Source organism: Xiphophorus maculatus, chromosome 13 (assembly GCF_002775205.1).
Source record: "Xiphophorus maculatus strain JP 163 A chromosome 13, X_maculatus-5.0-male, whole genome shotgun sequence".
In the NCBI taxonomy this organism is placed as follows: Eukaryota; Metazoa; Chordata; class Actinopteri; order Cyprinodontiformes; family Poeciliidae; genus Xiphophorus; species Xiphophorus maculatus.
Genome location: NC_036455.1, coordinates 8879974 through 8901027, shown reverse-complemented (window position 1 = coordinate 8901027; position 21054 = coordinate 8879974). Strand labels below are relative to the sequence as shown.

The 21054-nt window shown below is 37.1% G+C and overlaps 1 protein-coding gene across 3 annotated transcripts; it reads left to right on the top strand.

Moving 5' to 3' along the window:
* Positions 1 to 541: 541 nt before the first annotated feature.
* On the top strand, positions 542 to 13397 carry mindy1 (MINDY lysine 48 deubiquitinase 1). 3 transcript variants are annotated; one of them, XM_005805505.3, is made up of 12 exons: positions 542 to 803; positions 2365 to 2735; positions 5336 to 5587; positions 6202 to 6401; positions 7268 to 7325; positions 7654 to 7718; positions 8858 to 9016; positions 9516 to 9618; positions 10244 to 10386; positions 11526 to 11720; positions 11792 to 11953; positions 12601 to 13397. In XM_005805505.3, exons 1-12 carry the CDS (start codon positions 745 to 747, stop codon positions 12664 to 12666), a joined length of 1833 nt encoding a protein of 610 aa, XP_005805562.3. In that variant the 5' UTR covers positions 542 to 744; the 3' UTR covers positions 12667 to 13397. The 3 variants fall into 3 exon arrangements, with proteins under 3 accessions (XP_005805562.3, XP_023201018.1, XP_023201019.1); XM_023345250.1 differs by having other exon boundaries at positions 543 to 803; positions 2018 to 2735; XM_023345251.1 differs by lacking the exon at positions 542 to 803 and adding an exon at positions 1743 to 1831 and having other exon boundaries at positions 2018 to 2735.
* Positions 13398 to 21054: the final 7657 nt, after the last annotated feature.

Genomic DNA, 21054 nt, shown 5'->3' with positions numbered 1-21054 from the left:
AAAGTTCAATATTTTGGTTCTTGGCAACTATAAAGCAAAGAGAGTCAAGCCCAAAATAAATTAAATTGCTAGATATATGTTCAAATTCAAGCATTGTTTTGGGCTGCTTACTTTGTTTATACTTTGGGCCGGCTCTGTCTCTAACTTCTTAATCAGGCATAAAGGGGCTTCATCCATCTTTTCATTGTTTCTTTAGGACACTAAATATCCCTGAAATTGTTGCCATATTACTGTTACAACCTTTATTTGTTGAAATGAGAACACACTTCGGTTTTAATTAGATATAAATCTCGTTTCCTTGAAGTTAATCACTTCAAATATAAAACAGTGAAAAAATATTTATTACCTCAAATATTTATGACCAGAAAGTATTTATTTCTAGCACAAACCTAAAAAAAAAAAAACATCATTTCTAACTCCAAATTAGAGATACACCTGATTGAAATAGTTTTGCTACCCAGAAATCCTAAAAACGCAACACGAGTGACGTCATTCCCGCACGCACGAGAGCTCCGATTTCCGAGGCTAAAAAAACTCAGCATGAGTTGACAAATGGCCGCTTCGTAGTCTCTATAAAAGTTAGCGTTACTGCTGTCCTGAGCACAACCGGATCTCGCTGTAGAACAATCCACCTTAGGCCCATATTTTATAAACAAAAGTTTTTTCCAGGCAGGTTAAACCGACGCTTCAAGCTGTGACGTGTCAGTGGGCGGGGCTTACCGGGGAGGAATGTAAACAGCTAGCATGCCTGTTCAGCAGCTACCGTCAGCGCAGATCACTGAGGCGCAGTCGATGCTGAAAAGGTGAGGCATTTAAAACATATCTTCTTTTCAAAAGTGACAGCAGCAATCAGCGCCGTGTGTCTTTTACACTTTCCACCATATCAGTTTGTGTTCTTGCTGTTTTAGTGGGTAAGTTAGCGCAGTTAGCCCAGGGAGCTAGCTGCAGGTTTGCTAACGCAGGGAGTTGTGTCAGAAAGCTGCTTAATGATGATGAGGCATCAGCAGGACGGGCGTTTCATGGCTGAGGCAGGTTTCATTTGAGGTGAGGCTAGTTTTAAAATCTCTCTGCTGAGCTAATTCTGTCAGAAGTTTGAAACAACTGTTTTAGGTGAAAGTTTTGGCTAATAAAATGTGTTTAATAGAGCGACGCTGTGTTTTCTTACCTGACTTGGAAGCACTCTGGTAAACTTAAGCAGTCGTTTTGCTGACTAATGGTCGTTGTCAAGGTAGCCATTTGGTTAATTTAAAGGGAAAAACCTCACTTCGGTTACCTTTCACTTCCAAACGATAACATACATCAGACAGTTCCATATGTTTACTTCCTGTTTTGCCTCATATATTGTAAACATGTACAAAGCAAGGTGTGGCGAGGTCACCTGACCACATATAGGCCAGCAACATTTTCAAAAGAGTCGAGCATCATAACAAACAGAAACACTGAAATAACTTTTAAGTAATGCCATCATTTTGTGATATATAAGGCATCTTCAGATTCTCTAAAGCTGACATTTTAAGTAATTTCGTTTTATATTAAATCCTATGGGACACTGTAACAAATTTAATTTTATATATTTTAATAAATTCAATTTAAAAATACTTTAATAATCAAAGAGAGTAGCTCATATTGTCCAAGATTCTTCAAAGAGTTGTTGATGCTGTGGGCAGGAAGGTTCTCCTGTAGCAGTCTGTTTTACAGCACATCTGGAGAAGCTTCTGACTGAAGACACTCTGCTGTGAGGTAATAAAGCAGTCTCATGAAGAGGATGCTCAGGGTTGTGCATAGTTTTCTTGATTTTTATGAAGAATCCTTTGCACCATCTTCTCCAAAGGTATAGAACCGGAACAGAACCAGAACCAGCCTTCTTTATCGGGTTGTTGAGTTTTTTTTAAGTTCATCTGTTGATGCTCCTGCCTCAACAGATCAGATTACACTCTCAACAACAGATATCTGGAATATATGCAACATTTTGCAGATCATACAGAATCTTATCCCCAACTCCAACATCTCTCTTCAGGTCTGACTGGACATCTGCTGACTGAAGACTCAGAAAATCCTCAGTTCCTTTTCCAACCTGGTACAAAAACTAAGAGGACAGTCATTCTTTTTTATTTTTGGGGGTCTTTCAGTTCCCCAGTGTTCATTCTTCAAGTTAAGATGAGAGCCTGACTGGCACCCGAAACTCTGCGGATGTTTATTTACAGATAAAAAGGCAGAAAAATGCAGTTTTTTTCTGGGCGTTTCAGCAGAATTTGGTCACATTGAGATGTTCTTCACAACCCACAGAGCCTCGTCTTCCACTTAAATCACCCTGAAGATAGATGTGCTGATTTCATGAGCAATAATTCATTTCTCCTTTGAAAGCTGGAAAGTGAAAGCCCGAGTCTGTCTGCATCCAGTTTCATTGGTTCGGCTGATCATGGCAGAATCCAGCGCTCCGCCAGCCGCTCCAGCTAGCCTGCTGATTGGACGCAGCAAAGAGGAGCCGAGTCTGAACACGGAGAGCCGCTCCAAAGAAATGAACGACTCTGTTTTTACCGATGGGTCCGACCGGGAGGCGAAAGTCCAAAAAGTCAGCAGTAAAGAACCGGAGGAGGATGACGAGGCCACGCCCACACCGCCTGAGTCATCGCCTAGTCTGTCGGAAAACGAGACAATGACCATCGCTACGACGGAGGACGAAACTCTGTCGGTCCAGCTCAGACACATAAAGACTGAAGGAGGAGCAGAGCCAGGTAAGACGACATAACGGATAAATAAATGTTTATTTCAGCCAGATTTCAGTAACAAGTTAATGTTTTATGGCACGTGTCAAACTCGAGGCCCGGGGGCCAAATCTGGCCCACCATTGCTTTTTATGTGGCCGACTATTCTCCAGATGCCAAATTATATCAATCAATCCCTCCAGTTTGTTGTGATTCCTTAATCACTGAAATTTAGGTGAAATCTACAGATGGAAGCATTTTTTCACATTTTTTTTTTATTTACAGTGTGAAAAACATTGGGTTCAAGTAACACCAACTCCCACCTGCAGGTGGCAGTATTTCTGACTTTTTACTCCTCTGCTGAATCAGAAATACTGGATTTCAAGTTAGTACAGTCAATATGACAGCAATGCCGTGGCCCAAACTGAAAATTTGTCGTTTTGAGGGGTTATTTCAAAAACTTCCAGAATTTAACATCACAAATCAGTAAAATGTCGTAATAATGCTTTTTTTTTTTTTTGCATTGGCTTTCCAAAAAATACACTTTAATTGGAGTCAAATATGACAATTTCTTATTATTTTATAATAGGATGAAAGATAAATGTGGATATTTCAAAAAAGTTTATCAAAACAAGCAATGTTAGTATAAGGTTAGTAAGTAAAAACAGAGGAAATCCCATGGTGCCGACTAAACTAACTAAAACCTGTGTAAATTTGCTTTAGTTTAGCTCAGCTGCATCAATCTTTTCACAGCTAATGTGGATCTATGGTTTTATGTAGTATATTTCTAAAAGGTTTATTTATGTATACTGTATAAAGCAAAAAACCCAAATAATTTTATGTCCTATCTTCATTTTCTCTGAAACTGCAGCAGCTGCTGTGATAGTATCTGCCGTTCTCTACAATAACAGATTTCTCTTGACCTTTAGCCTGAACAAGATACTTTCAATGTACGACCAGGCTGTTATCAATACAAACTTGATGATTTATTACAAATGAAAGATTAAAGAGTTTCTAACAATAAACTCCCTAAATATATGTTAAAAATCCACTTGTAGTTTGATATTTGTGGAAAGGAGCTGAAATAAAGAGGCTTCAGATGTTTGTGCCGTGAATCCGGTGACAGTCTGTCCCCTCAGTGTAAGTGGGACATTAAATGCCAAACTGGCTTGCTCTATTTCGTACGGCTGCGTTCCAGCTGGTTAATATTCAGGAAACTGAGACGGAGCAGAAAAGCTTCAATGATCCTTTGTTTTTACTGGATATGAGTGGCAGCAGGCCAGCAGAGCAAACCAACGGGAACAAAACCCACCAGCTGCTTAATACCTAAATTACTTTAAGTGGGATTAAATCATAAATCAATCAGGAGGGTTCTGTTTAAGTTTATTTTAAAACAAACGTTTAGTATAACAAAGATTTTAGAAATATTAAATACAATTTTATTTGGATGGGAAAAATGTATTTTGTTCTGTTATTTTTAGAGAAACAAAAATCCTCCATTATTCCTACTGTAACTGAAACTTAATGCTGTTTTGTATCTCTTTGTACCTCTGCTTTCCTGGGCATTAAAGTACTAATGTGCCGGTTTAGTTCCACAATAAAATATTGAGGCCTTTATATTAATAGTGAGAATAAACAAATTAATTACCAGAATAAAGTTGTAAGTTTATGGGAACGCCAACATGAAAAATAACCACAAAATTTAAACTTTGTTGACCAGACATTGGTAAATATTTAATCTTTTTAACACATCATCATCAAATTATTACCAGTAACTTTGAAGCAATTTTGCAATCAGCTGTGTCTTTTTCTTTTTCAAAGAAATAACATTAACTCTCAGCTTTTTCGCATTCAAGCAACCTTTTCTCTTAATTTTAAGGCTTTTCTTGTAAAATTGCATTTTTTTTAAGCTACTGTTATAATTGTTTTCTCATAATTAAACAGATTCTCATTGACTGGCCCTAATACTCTGGCACACAACTCACAGAATGGATCACAATAGAAACTACTTAAAAAAAAAATCTTTAATTTTATTTTTAGAAAATAGAGCAAGCAAAAAAAAAAGATTAAAATCAGATCTGGTTTGAAAAAAAAAATCACAGATTTTAATTTTAAGGTGCAACATTTAAATCACTGATACCTGGATTCTCTTGAGGTTTGTAAGATAATATTTAAAGTAAAAATGTGATAAAGTTCTGATAATGTCATAAAGTTTGTGTTTTACTGCCATTAATAGATTTTGACTTTAACGAACAGTCAGAATAAGGAATGCACCGAAATTAAAATTTGTACCGATATTGATATCCGAAATGAATTTTGTTCTAATGGCCGATATCTGATTTTATATATATTTCACTACTAAAATAGTGAAATATACTATAAATATACTAAATATACTAGTTTTAACACCTTTTGCAAAAACAACAACAACCAGAAACAGTCGGAAACAAGATAAAAATAAATACTGTTTTCTCATATCAGTCTAGTTTTATTTATCGGACAGGTACGATATGTTAAAAATGTTTTAGTTTGATCTTTATGTCAGAACAAATCCTCTGATTCTGTTTTGTTCTGTTGCCTTCCTGTTACTTAAATCAGCCTGAATCATCCTCTCTCTCTCTGTTTTCCAGCTCCAGACCCGGACCTGGAGGAAAGCTCGTCTGGGATGACGGCGGCGGACTCCGATGAGCAGCGGGAATCCTCCAACTCGGCGTCCTTCTCCATTCCCAGCCTGGACCTCTCCGACGGCGTCACGACCACGGGAAACTCTCTGGACATCGAGGACGGCTTGTCGTCCATCTGCTCCGCTCCGGGCGCCGAAGGCGGCTCTCTGTCCGCCGAGGCTCCCGGTCTGAAAGCGGATGAGGCGCTGAAAGCGGCAGGTGAGGTCATCCCTCTGGATTTAACCGTCATTAGCCGCGTTTCCATTATAAATAAGCGCAAATCTTTGTCTAATCTAAAAAAAATACAATTTCACAATTGCATTGTTTCCATTAAATAAGAAATGCAACAAAAATCACTTGTGAATGAACTTATGTTGTTAAAAACATGCAGTGGCGTCGTCCTCCTTCCACTTCCTGTCTTCTTCTTCTTCATCGTCTTTTCCGCCAGCAGTGACATCCAGCTGCTGATCATGTGACTCCATGATACGGAAAATTGCAGTTGTGCAAAATATCGCCTCATCCTCGTGCAAAAACTTTTTATCAAAAAACAAAACTGCCATGTTTCCATTAAGCAAATTTATTCTTGCAATTCCACTCTGCAGAATTTTATGGCCAATGGAAATGCAGCTAATTAGCATAAAACTACACAAATTGGAAGTTGGCAGTTTTGAAAAAAGTTTTTCAGGTAAAACGTTTGTAAGGAGTTGTTTTGTTTTGTGTTTAATATCATCACTTTTTCACAGATGTTTTACAGCCATTAATGTCGATATAATTGTAATGTTTAAGTTTGATGATGTTTGAGCACTAGCTGTAGTGTTTCATCCTGACCACAGAGGGAGCTGTTGCCGCCGCTGCTGTGGCTCCTGCTGCGGCTGCAGGTCCTGCGGCCGCAGAGCCAGGACCCGCCATGCCGGCTTACTACCTGGTGAAGTGGATCACCTGGAAGGAGAAGAAGACTCCCATCGTCACCCAGAGCGAGAACGGACCCTGCCCCCTGCTGGCCATCATGAACACGCTCTTCCTGCGCTGGAAGGTAGATCAGACGTCCTTTAAGGCTCTTAATAAGACGGAGTTTTAGAAACAGAAAAAAATTAAGAGAATAAAGTAATAAAATTACTAGAATTAAATTATACAGGAATAAAGACAAACTAATGAGAATAAAGTCGTAATGCGAGAATAAATTCATAATATTACCAGAAGAAAGTCAGAATATTATCAGGAATAAAGTCATGTGTTTAATATAATTTAGTCTATTTATCTGTCTATTTAGTTTAACTGTAATTGATTTAATTATATTTATTCAGTATAATTTGTATTTAATATATTTCATATTTAATTTCCCTTTCAGATTAAAAAAATACTTTTGAATTTTAATTTGTATAATATGAGAATAATTCATAATATTACCAGCATAAAGTCGTAGCAAACATCAGATTATTATCACTACCAGGACAGTCTGCTGTTGATTTATTTGTAAAACCAAAGTAACTTCACAAGACGCTCGACATTCATAATTTTACTGAAGCTGTAAAAGTGTTTTTAGTCTGGCCCAAATATAATAATAATAAGTTCCTACGGAATAGAAAAGAGACTGAATCTGAACAAAAACGAAATAAATGTTGATTCAAAGTGAATTTTACAGAAAATTATGTTCATAATAATCGAGTCTGGTGTAAATATATTAATAACTGTACAATTCATTGCCTTAAATGTCATCTTTATCAGAATAATCAATAATTTTTAAAAGAAATTAAAGTATTTCAGAGGACAAATTCTCAGCTTTTATTAAAAACTTCTAACGTTACCTGAATGGTCATGAATTTGATGGTTTCTACAGATTTAAAGGCCGCCTGCATGTTGATTTGAGCACATTTTAACTTTTTTATTCTGTTTATTTAGGCCAAACTTCCTGCTCAGACGGAAGTGGTCACCACTGAGGAGCTGATGGCTCATCTGGGTGAGTTTCTGATTACATCTCTGCGTTTTTCTGAAGCAGAAAAATAAACGATACGCTGGCTTTTTTCTGGATTAGGCTTATTTATTAAACAGATTAAAAAACTGCATCTAAAATCCTGAATGTTTTGTTTTCACAACCTGCCGGTTCCACAGTGATTGTGAACAACAAGCACAAAAACTGGAGGTAGAAATGATTTAGTAATCTTACCGACGTGTGTGTGTGTGTGTGTGTGTGTGTGTGTGTGTGTGTGTGTGTGTGTGTGTGTGTGTGTGTGTGTGTGTGTGTGTGTGTGTGTGTGTGTGTGTGTGTGTGTGTGTGTGTCATACAGGAGAGTGTGTTTTATCAGTCACACCCAGAGAGAAGACGAATGCCATGGAGCTCAACTTCCAGCAGGTACCAACACACTGAAAAACATCCAGACTTAAAACAAAAACACTTTTTTTAAGAAACCTTTCTTTCTATTTCAGTTCTGGGCGATTATGGTTCAAATATCATGGAGCTACAGTTTTTTTTCACACCATATTCTATTTCCATTCTTAATTGATACTTTTTCTTTTCTTTCCTTTCTTAAAAAGAAATTAGAAATGACAGAAAATATTTTACTAAAAACTGAGTTTCATTTCAATCACCTGTGAGTTGATATTGATCGAAAAGTATAATTTCCCATGTTATATTTCACTTATAAGATGGGAAAAATGTCTTGTTATACATGGGGAAAAACTGCCAGTGGAACTAGAACTGGGTTGCTAAGTAACGGGCTAGACCTGCCTGGGGTTGCTAGGTTACCGCACAATAAATTATTTACGTAATACAAGCTCCTGCATCTAGCTTAAAAGTTGCTTGTAAGTTAGTTTTGTCTTATTTTAAGTAGATATTTGCAATAGAGACTAGATGAAAATGTTTGGTAAATTCAATGAATTTTATTTTCACACAACAGAAGCCAGGATGTTCGCGCATCCTTTAAAAGGTCTGTATCTAAAATTAAGACCTTAAAAATGTTTTAGATTCATTTAGAAAATGTAAGTTGGCTTTCATCAGGAGTACTTAATCTTGTAGTTAGTTTTTTTTTAAGGAATTTTACAGTCAGGCAAACATTTGAGTCACCTACAAACATAATTATTGCGTTCTGTGACTCAGTGCTGTTGTGGCTACCGATAACTAGCTGCTAATATACCAGATGGCTAGTTATTTAGCTTTTATCTGTCTTGGGAAAGTGTGACGTTCGTCTTGACCACTGGCTCGCTTTTGTTGCCAACACGATGCTACGCTACTACTAAATTAGAACATGAAATTTATTTTGGCACATTTCTGCTGTGATACAGGTCTTAAGTTTCATTGTTAATGGCCTTAAAAAGTCTTAAATTTGCAACTCTTTATGTTGCTTTTGGAGTGATGGTTTCTTCCTTGCTGAGTCGCCTTTCAGTCCGTCTACAGAACAGAAATCTTTGTGTTTCTTGGTTTGAGAAATCAGGGCTTAATTTAAACCTGCAGCAGTAATGCTGATGAACTGACTGGCAGCTTTGTGTCTGCAGAACATGAGCGACGCCATGGCGGTTCTTCCGAAGCTGTCCACGGGTCTGGATGTCAACGTTCGCTTCACGGGAGTCACGGACTTTGAATACACGCCGGAGTGCATCGTGTTCGACCTGCTGAACATCCCGCTGTACCACGGCTGGCTGGTGGACCCACAGGTAACACGCTAACCCAGACTTAGCAGTGACGCTCAAACGATTAATCAGGTTAGTCGTGATTAATCGTCAACTAATTAAGTAACCGATTAATCATTAACCGGGCAAAACACTCAGAGCAATAATTAAGTCAAAACTGGACCAATTACGGTATATATATACATTTTGCATTTAATATATAAAAAAGGTCTTATTTTGTAAATATGTTTTAATCAAAAACTCCTGTAATGGTTCAGGTTCAATAAAGAAATGCTATGCTCTTTCATTTTAGGTAATAAAATGTTTATTTTCTTATTTAAAAATGTAGCAATTTTTAATCCTATTAACCGTCAGAATAATCGATTATTAAAATAATCGTTAGCTGTAGCCTTAGTTAGCAGTAAGCTAACACGGAGAACATTCGTTTGCATCTCCTGTAAATTCATCATATGAGGAAGAATAGAAGCAGAAACTCTTCTTGGACTCGTTTGGTTGAAGAACCGTCCACTTTGTGTGAGTTTAGAGTCCAGAGACGGTGGCTGCTGTGGGAAAGCTGAGCTACAACCAGCTGGTGGAGAAAATCATCGACTGCAAACACTCTGCAGACAGCAGCAGAGTCAGCGAAGGTGAGCTCACACACAGACCTGAAGAGGCAGGTAGGACAACATGTTCAATGCTGCTGCCGCAGGTTCGAGTCCCGGCCTCTTCACCACGGCTCTGCCTCTCTAATAATCCAAAAAAAGACCTTAGAAAATAACTCCAAGGTGTCATTTTCACATTTCATCCAAATTTTCATGTTCTTTAAATGTGTCTCTAAATTAGGGGGGTCTAAAGTGCAGCCCGGGGGCCACTTACAGCCCTCTGAGCGATTCTGGGTGAGTCCCAGTTCCAGAATAGCCTAATTTTGGTTTCCCAGTTCAGACAGTTGGTTCCACATTTAAGAGAGGCCTTTTGTAGATTTTTGTCAGAAAAGCCTGATTTTGTTGATCAGGACTGGTTTGCAGAAGCAAGAAAAGGGTAAAAGATCCAATGCCTTTTACAAAAACAACAAAAAATATGAAACCGTAGGATATGTTTGTTTTTTTTTTTCTTAATCTGGCAAACCTGCAACATCATTTTGTCTACAAAAATCCGACTACTTTGTTTATTTTATTAAAATATTTCGTGTTTAGTTTACTCAAAGCAGAAGAAAATTGGGGGTTTTTGCCTGCATTCTGCTGCTCTAAACAATAATTTTATGTGTTTGTGTAGGTCTGGTGGCGGAGCAGTTTCTGGAGTCGACGGCCACCCAGCTGTCGTACCACGGCCTCTGTGAGCTCAACACCACGGCGAAAGAGGGAGAGATCTCCGTTTTCTTCAGGAACAACCACTTCAGCACCATGATCAAACACAAGGTGAGGAGGAAACGCTCCCTGCGGTACCACCACACACCGCTGGGTGGGAGACAGACACCCTGCAGTACCACCACACACCGCTGGGGGGGAGACAGACGCCCTGCAGTACCACCACACACCGCTGGGGGGGGAGACAGACACCCTGCGGTACCACCACACACCGCTGGGGGGGGAGACAGACACCCTGCAGTACCACCACACACCGCTGGGTGGGGAGACAGACACCCTGCAGTACCACCACACACCGCTGGGGGGGAGACAGACACCCTGCGGTACCGCCACACACCGCTGGGTGGGAGACAGACACCCTGCACTACCACAGACACCCTGCAGTACCACCACACACCGCTGGGGGGAGACAGACACCCTGCACTACCACAGACACCCTGCAGTACCACCACACACCGCTGGGGGGAGACAGACACCCTGCACTACCACAGACACCCTGCAGTACCACCACACACCGCTGGGGGGAGACAGACACCAAGGCTTGATCATGATGAAATACAAGTGACTTAAAAAATAACCAGTTGAAATTTTAAAAACGGATATAATATAAAAAAAAAAACATGCAGTTTTTTTTTTTTTTTTTATTTATTGAATAAAAACTAAAAGTACCAGTCATTTTTTATTTTCTTTGGAGAAGCAAGTATTACAGACCAACCCTTCTATGTATATTTTAATTTTCACATCCCAGTTGTGAGTAATAATAATATTAGTAATATACTGATATTTTTTAATCCAGAGATTTTGTACATCAACCGAACAAAGATACTATTATAGTTATAAATTACTAAATCAAGTTTTGTAGCAAAATGAATTCTTTCAAACTTTCCTGAATATGAAAACTTGAAAAATTTGAATCTCTACACAATTTGGTTTGAGAAAATAAAATTTTTGAAAACATGCAAGCTTATAAAACTGAACGCAGTGATTGTGATTAATAACAAAAACAAAAATAAATACCTAAGTAGATAAAGAGAAGATTAAATGAATTAATAGGAATAAAATTGTTGCCCTTTAAAAATTACAGCATATTTCCTGTAGTAGATGTTTATAAATAAAAATGTCAGATAATGTTTGTTTTATTTAGCTGTCCTGAGGGTGAAAATGACCTTTGCCCTCTGCGTCCTCCTCAGGGCCACCTGTACCTGCTGGTGACGGATCAGGGCTTCCTGCAGGAGGAGAGCATGGTCTGGGAATCTCTCCACAACGTCGAAGGAGACGGGAACTTCTGCAACTCCGACTTCAGGCTGAGCCACGCGCCGGAGCGTTCGCCGGCCGCCGCCCACCTGCCGCCCAGCAGCCAGGAGCAGCAGAGGCAGATCGACCAGGTCAGGACTCCTCCGCCTCTCGGACTCCCTGCTACCCTGATTATTGTTATTGATCGATTGTTTCGCTTCAGGACTACCTGGTCGCCGTTTCCCTGCAGCAGCAGCAGGAAGGCGCTCCTGGACCTCTCAGTGACTTGGAGTTGGCCCGGCAGCTGCAGCAGGAGGAGTACCAGCAGCAGCAGCAGTTTCAGCAGCAGCAGCAACAGGCGGGGCCAACACCGACGCCGCAGCAGGTATCAGCTGCTCAGAGCGCTGAAAACACAAAACCTCACCAAGGAATTTGGTTTCTAGTGCAAAAATCGTTTGAAATAAGAAGGTTTTAGTCTTTCAACCTTCTTATTGAAGTTAGCACTTTAGCGTTAGCTTCCACTAAATGCTGTGTTGGAGTAGCCCTTTAGCTCTCATGAAATACCAAGTCTGTGTACTGTGTTAGCATTAGCTTCTGCTAAATACCATGTTGGTGTAGCGCATTAGCTTATGCTAAATACCATGTTGGGGTAGCACATTAGCTTATGCTAAATACCATGTTGGGGTAGCACATTAGCTTATGCTAAATACCATGTTGGGGTAGCACATTAGCTTATGCTAAATAACATGTTGGTGTAGCGCATTAGCTTATGCTAAATACCATGTTGGTGTAGCGCATTAGCTTATGCTAAATACCATGTTGGTGTAGCGCATTAGCTTATGCTAAATACCATGTTGGTGTAGCGCTTTAGCATTAGCAGGACTAATGTTTCATTAGTTCTTTAGCGCAGCTAATATTTTATATTAGCTCATAACTGATAGCCCTGAGTTTCCTAATCCATTAGAAAGAAACATGACAGTCAGTAGTATTGTTGTCTTCCAAACGTGACTGTGTTGTCTGTGTTTTCTCCAGGTCAGAGGTCAGGGGTCGCAGCAAGCCAGAAGAAGGGAGAAGGAGTCGGACTGCGTCATCCTATAATCGCTTCCTGTTTAGCGCCTCGGAGTCTCGCGTGTCTCGCACACTGAGTTAGCTGGACGCCAAACATGGCTGCTTTCGTCCAGCGGGTCTGTGTCCTCCAGTCGGGAAAACATAAACAAAGGGAGTCCGTTGGACCGGCCGGGTCCAGCTGAAGAACGGACCCGCCTCCATGAAGGGCTCACCGCAGTAACCGAGGTCTTTACCTATAAACTGTCTAACTGCTGCTCTACGGTCGATTTTATTCATTAATGAGAAACAGAAGCTTAACTGTTGCCAATACTTTAAACCTTCAGTCAGATATTTAATTACGTGAGATAATTTTGACAGCGAGTGAAGCCGTACGTTTTTATTTTATTTTATTATCATTCAGACACATTTTCTAACAGTTTGGAGGCCAGCGGTTGGTTGGTTTGTCCCCCACTTATTTACACGTCACCAAAACTATTCAGAACTCAAACCTTTTCACATTTTGGGACATTAAATCCAGAATTTCTCAATTTTGGGGGGATTTTATGTGACAGACAAATGTTCAAAATTATAAAGTGAAAGTTAAATAGTAATTTTTGCCAATTCGTCTTTACAAAGTAGCTCAAACTCATTCAGATTGGACTTGGAATGACTTTGAATATCAGTTTTTAAGTGTTGACACAGATTTACTTTGACTAGGCCATCCTAACACAATGATATGTTTTGATCTAAACTCCCCTAGCGGCGTGCACTGCAAAAACACAAAATCTTACCAAGTTTTTTTTTTGGTCTAAATTTTAGTGCAAATATCTTAGTACACTTAAAATAAAGGGAAAAAAAACAACAACAGTATTTTTCCAACAAGATATAGCAGCTGATTTCAAGTCCATAATTCATTAGTATTGATAAGAAAAAGTACTAGTTGAACTGGCAGGTTATTTCACTGTAAACAAGACATTTTTACTATTTTATAAGTAAAATAATTTGCTGGTGGAACTGGCAAATTCACGCTAACGAAGTAGCATGAATTTGATTTTATTTGGTCTGTTGCATAAAATTCCATTAATTCACTGCAAAAACACTAAACCCCTTTGGTCTAGTTTCTTGTGTAAATATCTCAGTAAACTTTAAATATGACAAAACTAACTTACATGCAACTTTTCAGCAAGATAGTTGTCATAATATCGACTTTTTTAAAAGCACCAGAAACACTTGGAAATTATTTCACTTATAACTAGACATTTTTCTCATTTTATAAGTGGAAATAGTACTTTTTAATATTTAATATTAAGGAATTATTCACTTAAATCAAGCTCCTACATCTTGCTCAAATGTTACTTGTAAAGTTGGTTTTGTCTTATTTCAACTTGGTCTATAAATTTGACCAAACTTAAATGGTAAGATTTTGTGTTTTTGCAGTGCATACAGTAAAGTTTGTGGTCTTAACTTGATAAAATGAACAAAACCTCAAGGTTTATTGCTATATTTCCAAGCTACCACTGGAATAATTCATTTACTTCAGTTTTTTAAACGTTGATAGAAACTTACCAAAGAAATCGTGAGTTTTGGACCTTTTCCATCTGAATAATGTTAAACGCCTCTGATACGTTGGTTGGGAATCGCTACAGCTATCTCTAACTGCGACTCTGCTCAGCAGCGCCCTCTATTGGGTTATCTGTGTGGTTGTTTCCAAACAGAGAGTCAGTCAGACCATTGATGCTGACAGCCCCGAAATGTCAGCTTCCTGAATCCTCCATCTTGTCTTCGCTCGTCGTTGACCCTGTTCTCCCAGCCATGTTGTTGCATTGCAGAAAATCTGAACGTTTCACAGAATGCATGAAAAAAGTCACTGAACTGTTTAATTATGAGCTCCAGAATATAAAGCTGGTCTCGTCTAACAGAACTTGACCCAAAACGTTACGCCGCTGTAAGAACCTCAGTCTGTACAGCCAGGCTTCATTTCCTGCTCCCTGTTTGGTTCCTGAAACATCGGAACCAAAGCTGGGGTTCTGAAGCAGGAGGTCTTACTCTTACTCGTTTTATTCCGTTTAAATGGCAGAAACTCTAACACTGCAAAAACACAAAATCTTACCAAGTATTTTTGGCCTCGTTTTTAGAACAAATATTTTAATACACTTGAAATAAGACAAAACTAACTTACAGGTAAGTTTTCAGTAAGATATAGTGGGTTGGTTTTAGTAAATAATTCCTTAATATTGTTAAAAAAATATTTAAAAAGAAAAGATTTTTTCACTTATTTCATAGCTGGCGTTACCTAGCAACACCAGCCAAGACCAGCCCATTGCCTAGCAACCAGCTCGAGTTCCACTGGCAGATTATTTCACTTACAAAATGGGAAACATGTCTTGCTGAAACACTTTATTTCAGGAATACGAAAATATTTGCATTAGAAACTATGCCAAGATTTTGTTTTTGAAGTGTCATAGAGGAAAAAAAGCTGTAAAGTTCACAAACATAATATTTTTCACCGCAAAAAAGCAAAGTTTTACCAAGTATTTTCAGTCTAGTTTCTAGTTCAAAGGTCTTAGTTTTGTCTTATTTTAAGTGAACTAACTTACAAGTAACATTTTCGGCAAGATAGTAGCTTGTTTTAAGTCAATAATTCCTTCATATTTATTAAAACGTGTTGGTTCCACTGGCAGATTATTAGACTTATAACACAATTTTCCCCTACAAGTAGAATAATTTACATGAAACAAGCTTCTATTCCTTGCTGAAGTATTTATTGTAAGTTGGTTTTGTCTTATTTAAAGTGTACTAAGATATTTTCAATAAAAACTAGACTAAAAATGCTGTTTTTGTTTTTGCAGTGAAAATTCTCACTTTAGTGTCATAAATGAGAAAGAAATCCTGTTTCATCCACAATCCTGACATTTTCTGTTTGTTTTGTTGCCGAAATCCAGATTCCTGCAGCTATGATTCCAGCTGGAAGCCCAAAGATTTGGATCTTATAAAAGCTTAGACAGATTTTATAGAAACTGGAAATTTATTTGTTGTTTACTGGTTTTGTAAATCTGGTCCAAACAAACCGGTGGATGTCAGATGAGCTCTGATTTCGTTCTTTGCACTAGAAAAACAGTTTCCGTTACCAAACCTGCTCCGGGAAAAGAAACGATCCGTTAATCGCTTGTTGATGCAGACGAACGTGAAAATGAGGTTCAACCAAAGCTGCTCTAATCTCTGGTTTCCTCATCAGAAGCAACCTGGGTTTAATCTCTGGTTTCCTCATCAGAAGCAACCAGGGTTTAATCCATTTCTCACCTCCAGGTTCATCTCCGTAATTTAGAGTCTCACTGAAAACTAAACATATTTCAGTAATTCAATTTAAAAAGAGGGAAATAAAAACCTAAGAATTGTCTACTGAAAAGGAAAAGCATTTACTCTCTAATGTTTTGTTTTTTTAACCACAGTATTTTTTCCTTCCACTTAACTTTCTGCTTGGATATAGAACTCATCTTGTTAGGCTATGAACTTTCATGGCTTACTTTTCAAAACTATTTTGTCCATGATCATCCAAACATACCAATTTGACATTTAAAAGTTAGATTTTATTTATCTTGAGTATAAAGTATAATGAATCAGTCTGTAAATAATGTGTCTATATATAAGTTTAGCATTTTCAGCTGAATTATTGACAGTCTTAGACCACTTTCAGCCTTGTTTGTGTCAGTAAACATAATTATGACTACTCAGAGTAAAACGAAACTATAAGAAGTTTTAAATCTAAAAATCTAGAATCTTCTATGAATTCAATAAGTAGATGTGATTTCCAGATTGAGTCAAAGGATTTTTATTTCAATTTGAGCCTTTCTGTGTTTGTTGAAGTGAAAAATAATGAACTGAGATGATTCTGTGGGTTCTGCTGGGCTAAGATGATTTAAACCTCGACTGTATTTGCTGAACCTTAATTTACTTTAATTTAATATTTTTGTTTGAACCGTAGCGACATCATGAAGCCTTCATTCACCGGGTCAGAACCTCCATCAACTCTGTTTGAACTGCAAAAACACAAATTCTTAGAGCATTTTGGTTCAGTTTCTGGTGGAAATATCTTAGTATTCTGGAAATAAGTCAAAACTAACTTATAAAAACTTTTCAGCAAGAAATAGGAGCTAGTTTTAAGTTAATAATTTGTGAATATTTATCAGAAAGTTTTAGTTCCACTGGTGTTTTACTTGTAAGTGAAAAAATCTGCCAGTTGAACTGGTTGCTAGGTAACGGGCTGGGGTTGCTAGGTAACGGCCCCTTGCCCCTTGGTAAATGAAACAGTCTGCCAGTAGAGTTAAAAGTTTTTACTTTAGTTAAAACAAGCTTCCACATGTTGCTGAAAAGTTACCTGTAAGTTAGTCGTCTCATTTCAAATGTACTAAAGTATTAAACCTGTAAATTAAACCAAAAATACTCGGTAGTATTTTGTTTTTTGTGACTTTTTACTGCGACTGCTTAATGGCTTCCAGCTGAAATATTTAATATTGCTGTATTTTCAAGCTGCGATATGAAACATGGAGTAAAGTCCCAGTGAAACCTCCTGAGCTCCGTTATTTCTGTACTTTATTACAATTTCTGGTGAAAACGCTCTAAATATCTTCTAGTTCGCACCAACGCTGCGTGGTTCAAGGTTTTGGGAAAGATGAGGAATCTGGGTTTCTTCTCTCCAGTCGTTTCCTCCTCCATGTTGTAGTTACAGAACCGGGCGGCCCAAATCAAAGTGCCATGTTTGTTTTGGTGACTTCTGAGAACCAGTCTGTGCTTTCCTGTTTGTACGTCTTCTTCTTTCATGATATTTTAACCGTTTAACTGCTGTCACTACAGTAATGGTCTGTTTAATTTGCCATTTTGTCAAACTGTCAATAAAATCTGAATCAGTGTAAAGGTGCAGTTCTTCACTCTGCTTGTCTCTAATAAGAAGTATTTACATAAAGCAATTTAATTTTGTGTAACTGTTAAATAGATGCTCTTAATTTTCTGGATTTATTTTTAATTTAGGGCTGAAATGATTAATTGTGATCAATTATTGAAATTATCAACTAATTTAGTTAACTTTAGAAATGAGACTCATAGGCAATTTGCTTTAAAAGAGCAGCAATTGAGCCGACTTCAATTAGCTTCAATTGTTTGAAATTCTGTAAAAACAAGTCAAGTCAAATAATCAAATTCACTAAAAGAAAACCATGCTACATTCGAGGAACGTTACAAAAGAAAATAAAAAAATGTTGCATATCTTTTTCTTTTTTTTTGGCATTTAGCAAATAGAAACAATTTTGGTAATTCCAAAATAAGAGAAGTTTGGTCAGATTTAACAACAAAGTATCAGAAAATTGTAAAATATATAAAACAAGAAAAAGTCAATATTACAAGAATAAAATCATACGAGAATAAAGTTGAAAAGTTGAGGAAAAAGTCGTAGCATTACGAGAATAAGGTCAATACTGCGACTTTGTCCTAGTACAAGTTTTAAGAGTTTATTCTCGCAATTTTTGGCTAAAAATAAAATATTTTCTACAATATGGACAACATGATTTATAAACTACGTACATAAGCTTATTTTCTAAATAATTACCCTTAACTGAATTTTTAAAAAATAAAATATCATTTCCAATAAACATCAGAAACATAAGAAAACGGTTTTAATCTGTTTTCTAGTAAAATACCCAGAAATTTTTTTCCTATTTGCATTTTCTTTAGTCAAAATCAGACAAAAATGCGTTTTGATTTGACCAAGATGTCTTTAATATATTTAGTGGCATGACAGAAAGTTAGAAACAACAAGGAATCCTTTCAAACAAAACATATTTAGAATAAATGCACTTAAAGTTTCACATTGAAAGTGTGGAAAGCTGATGAAAGGAACAAAGAAGGCAATGAAAGATTCTGGACATCGGAGCGAGTTTGTGATAAAACTCGCTCCGATACGTTCAGATATCCGATATAAAAGCACTTATGAGGGCTAAAAACATTCATCCCTCTGGTTGCATTGATAAGTTTGTTTGCTCTGTACATATCAAGGCATCTTTCTTATTTTTTACATGAAAACATTCACACAAAAAAGAGATCGCAAAGACGGTTTGCCATTTCAGTTGCTTATCTGGTAAACTTTAGTCACAGCTATTTATAAAGTAAGAGGCTTAAGGTTAGCAGAAAGTAACATGATGTTGCTTTCACAACAAATCTGTGCTTTTCCTTCAATAGTGGTTAAACCAACAAAAACAAAAAACATTCAGGAAAACTGGAATATCAGTCGCCTTTCAGCACCATCGGCTTTATTCCACGATGTTCGTCCAGAGAAAGAAACGTTTGATTATTTCTGGAAGAAAATATGGCTGGAAAAATAAATAAAACACACAAAGTGACCTAAACTTGTAGTAGAGCAAGCATTAGTCTTTGTTTTCACGACGAAAATAACACTTAAAAATTTATTTCTGTCTGAGATAAACTAGCAAGAATTTAACTAAGTTTTATTTTATTAAATTCAAAAACCTTTGAGGAGGACTTTGATTCATTAAAGTGGAGATTTAAATAATCTTTGGTGCCTCAAACCTAAAGTTTAGTTAACTTTGTTCTTGCTAGCAATTTAGCATTAGCCAAATAAAGGGTTAGCTTGAGTATGATAAAAATAGAGAGAATAATTGTTTATCAATCGCAAGATCAATTTTCCATACAGAAGTTAAAGTTTTAGTAAAAACATGGGAAATGTTTTGTCATTTAATAAATTAAACAAATGTTACTAATGTTAACTGCTGTTAGCGAGCGGATGCTAACTAGCATTTTTGTAACAATATCTTCAGTTTCATTACTTTCATCCAGATTATAAAACTTGAGCCGTTTCATGACTTTAAGATGAAAGTTGATGTTTTTCAGACAGCTAGCTAGCTAACATGGTAAACATGCTAACACCTTTTAGGCTACGCTCAGCTTGTTCACTCATTCAGAATAAAACGTAGATGTTAAAATTTGGGACATTTTGATAGATTTATCATAAAAATGTCTGACTAACCATGAAAACGAGAATGTTTTGGTATGAAGTGAGACTTTTAGTCCTTATGCTCTGTTGGAGGTTTTAGCTTTTCTTTAACCTTTTTGGAAATAGTGGAAAAAATGGGGGACAATATAAAAGCTACAATTACATATGAATAAATTGGATTATATTTCAGATTTTTATAACTACTCATCTGCATGAACAGAGAATTTATCTTGTACATAATGGACATAAATTTGATTGCTTATAGAGGGGCTAAAATGGCAAAGATGTGAATTGACTTGGTAAATGTCATTATATGATCTTCAATATGCTAATTATAAACAATATTAACCATAAACTGACCATGAACCTTTGCAATTTATGGTAATGAGCTGCTACATTTAATGTTTTCTTATATTTGATCCAACATGTTAACAAAATTTAAAAGTGGCCTAAAGCCGCCAGTCTGTTTTACAGTGAATGAGTGAAATATTCAAACTCATTCCAAAATCTGCTAGCAAGTCGACTAACTTCTCAAATTTTCATTAATGTTAGTAAAGCTACACATTTTAACTAAACAAACACTAAACCACATGAGGAAACTTTGTTGTGTCGTATAAATATTGAGTTAATACTTTGTGTTCGGGACTCTGGAGTGACGCCAGCGTAACAATAGATGAGCCTGAAGTTTCTGCTTGTCAACATTGAAAACAGACAATATCACGACATTTTCATGGACAGTCACTAAAAGAAAGCAAACAAACACTTCGACATGTCCAGAAAATCCCTCGTCACTTTAAAAATCCTTTTAACTCCTCAATACGAACCATCCTGATTGGTCAGCACTGGTTAGAGGAATGTGTTTTAACCAATCAGGGAAGAGAATGTGCAGTGTTAAATTTACAACGCTAATGTAACTGTAACAAGCTAGGCTATCTGTAGACGCAGCAGGCAGCTAGCGGCTGAAAGTAAACAAGAGTCAAGAGCGAACTTCGATTTCGTCTTTTCTTTCAGTCAATGCTTTGAATTTTAGCTAATGTTAGCATTTTCCCCTAAACAAAATAAATCTGATAAGAATTTTAAAAAATTACATAGTTATTCTTCTGAAATTTGGTTTGGACCGACAACGAACAATGAAAGCTTTTGCACCAGACAGCAATCACATCTACAAAGTTAGCAGTGAATTAAGTTGATTAAAGTTATTATTCCTAAAAAAAACAAACTGTAGTTTGTTACTTTTCACCCGAAATGAATGAAACATTTAGAGTAAACCATTTCTTAGTATTAATTTAGCTTATAAGGTTGTAGCAAAACTACAACAGTGTTTTAGCGCCTTTGTAGATAGGAAAAAAATAATAATAATTTAGCAAATTTCTCAAAAAAAAATCCAGAAATTTTCTAAGAAAAAACTAGGTAATTTCTACGCGTGAAAAGTCGAAAAC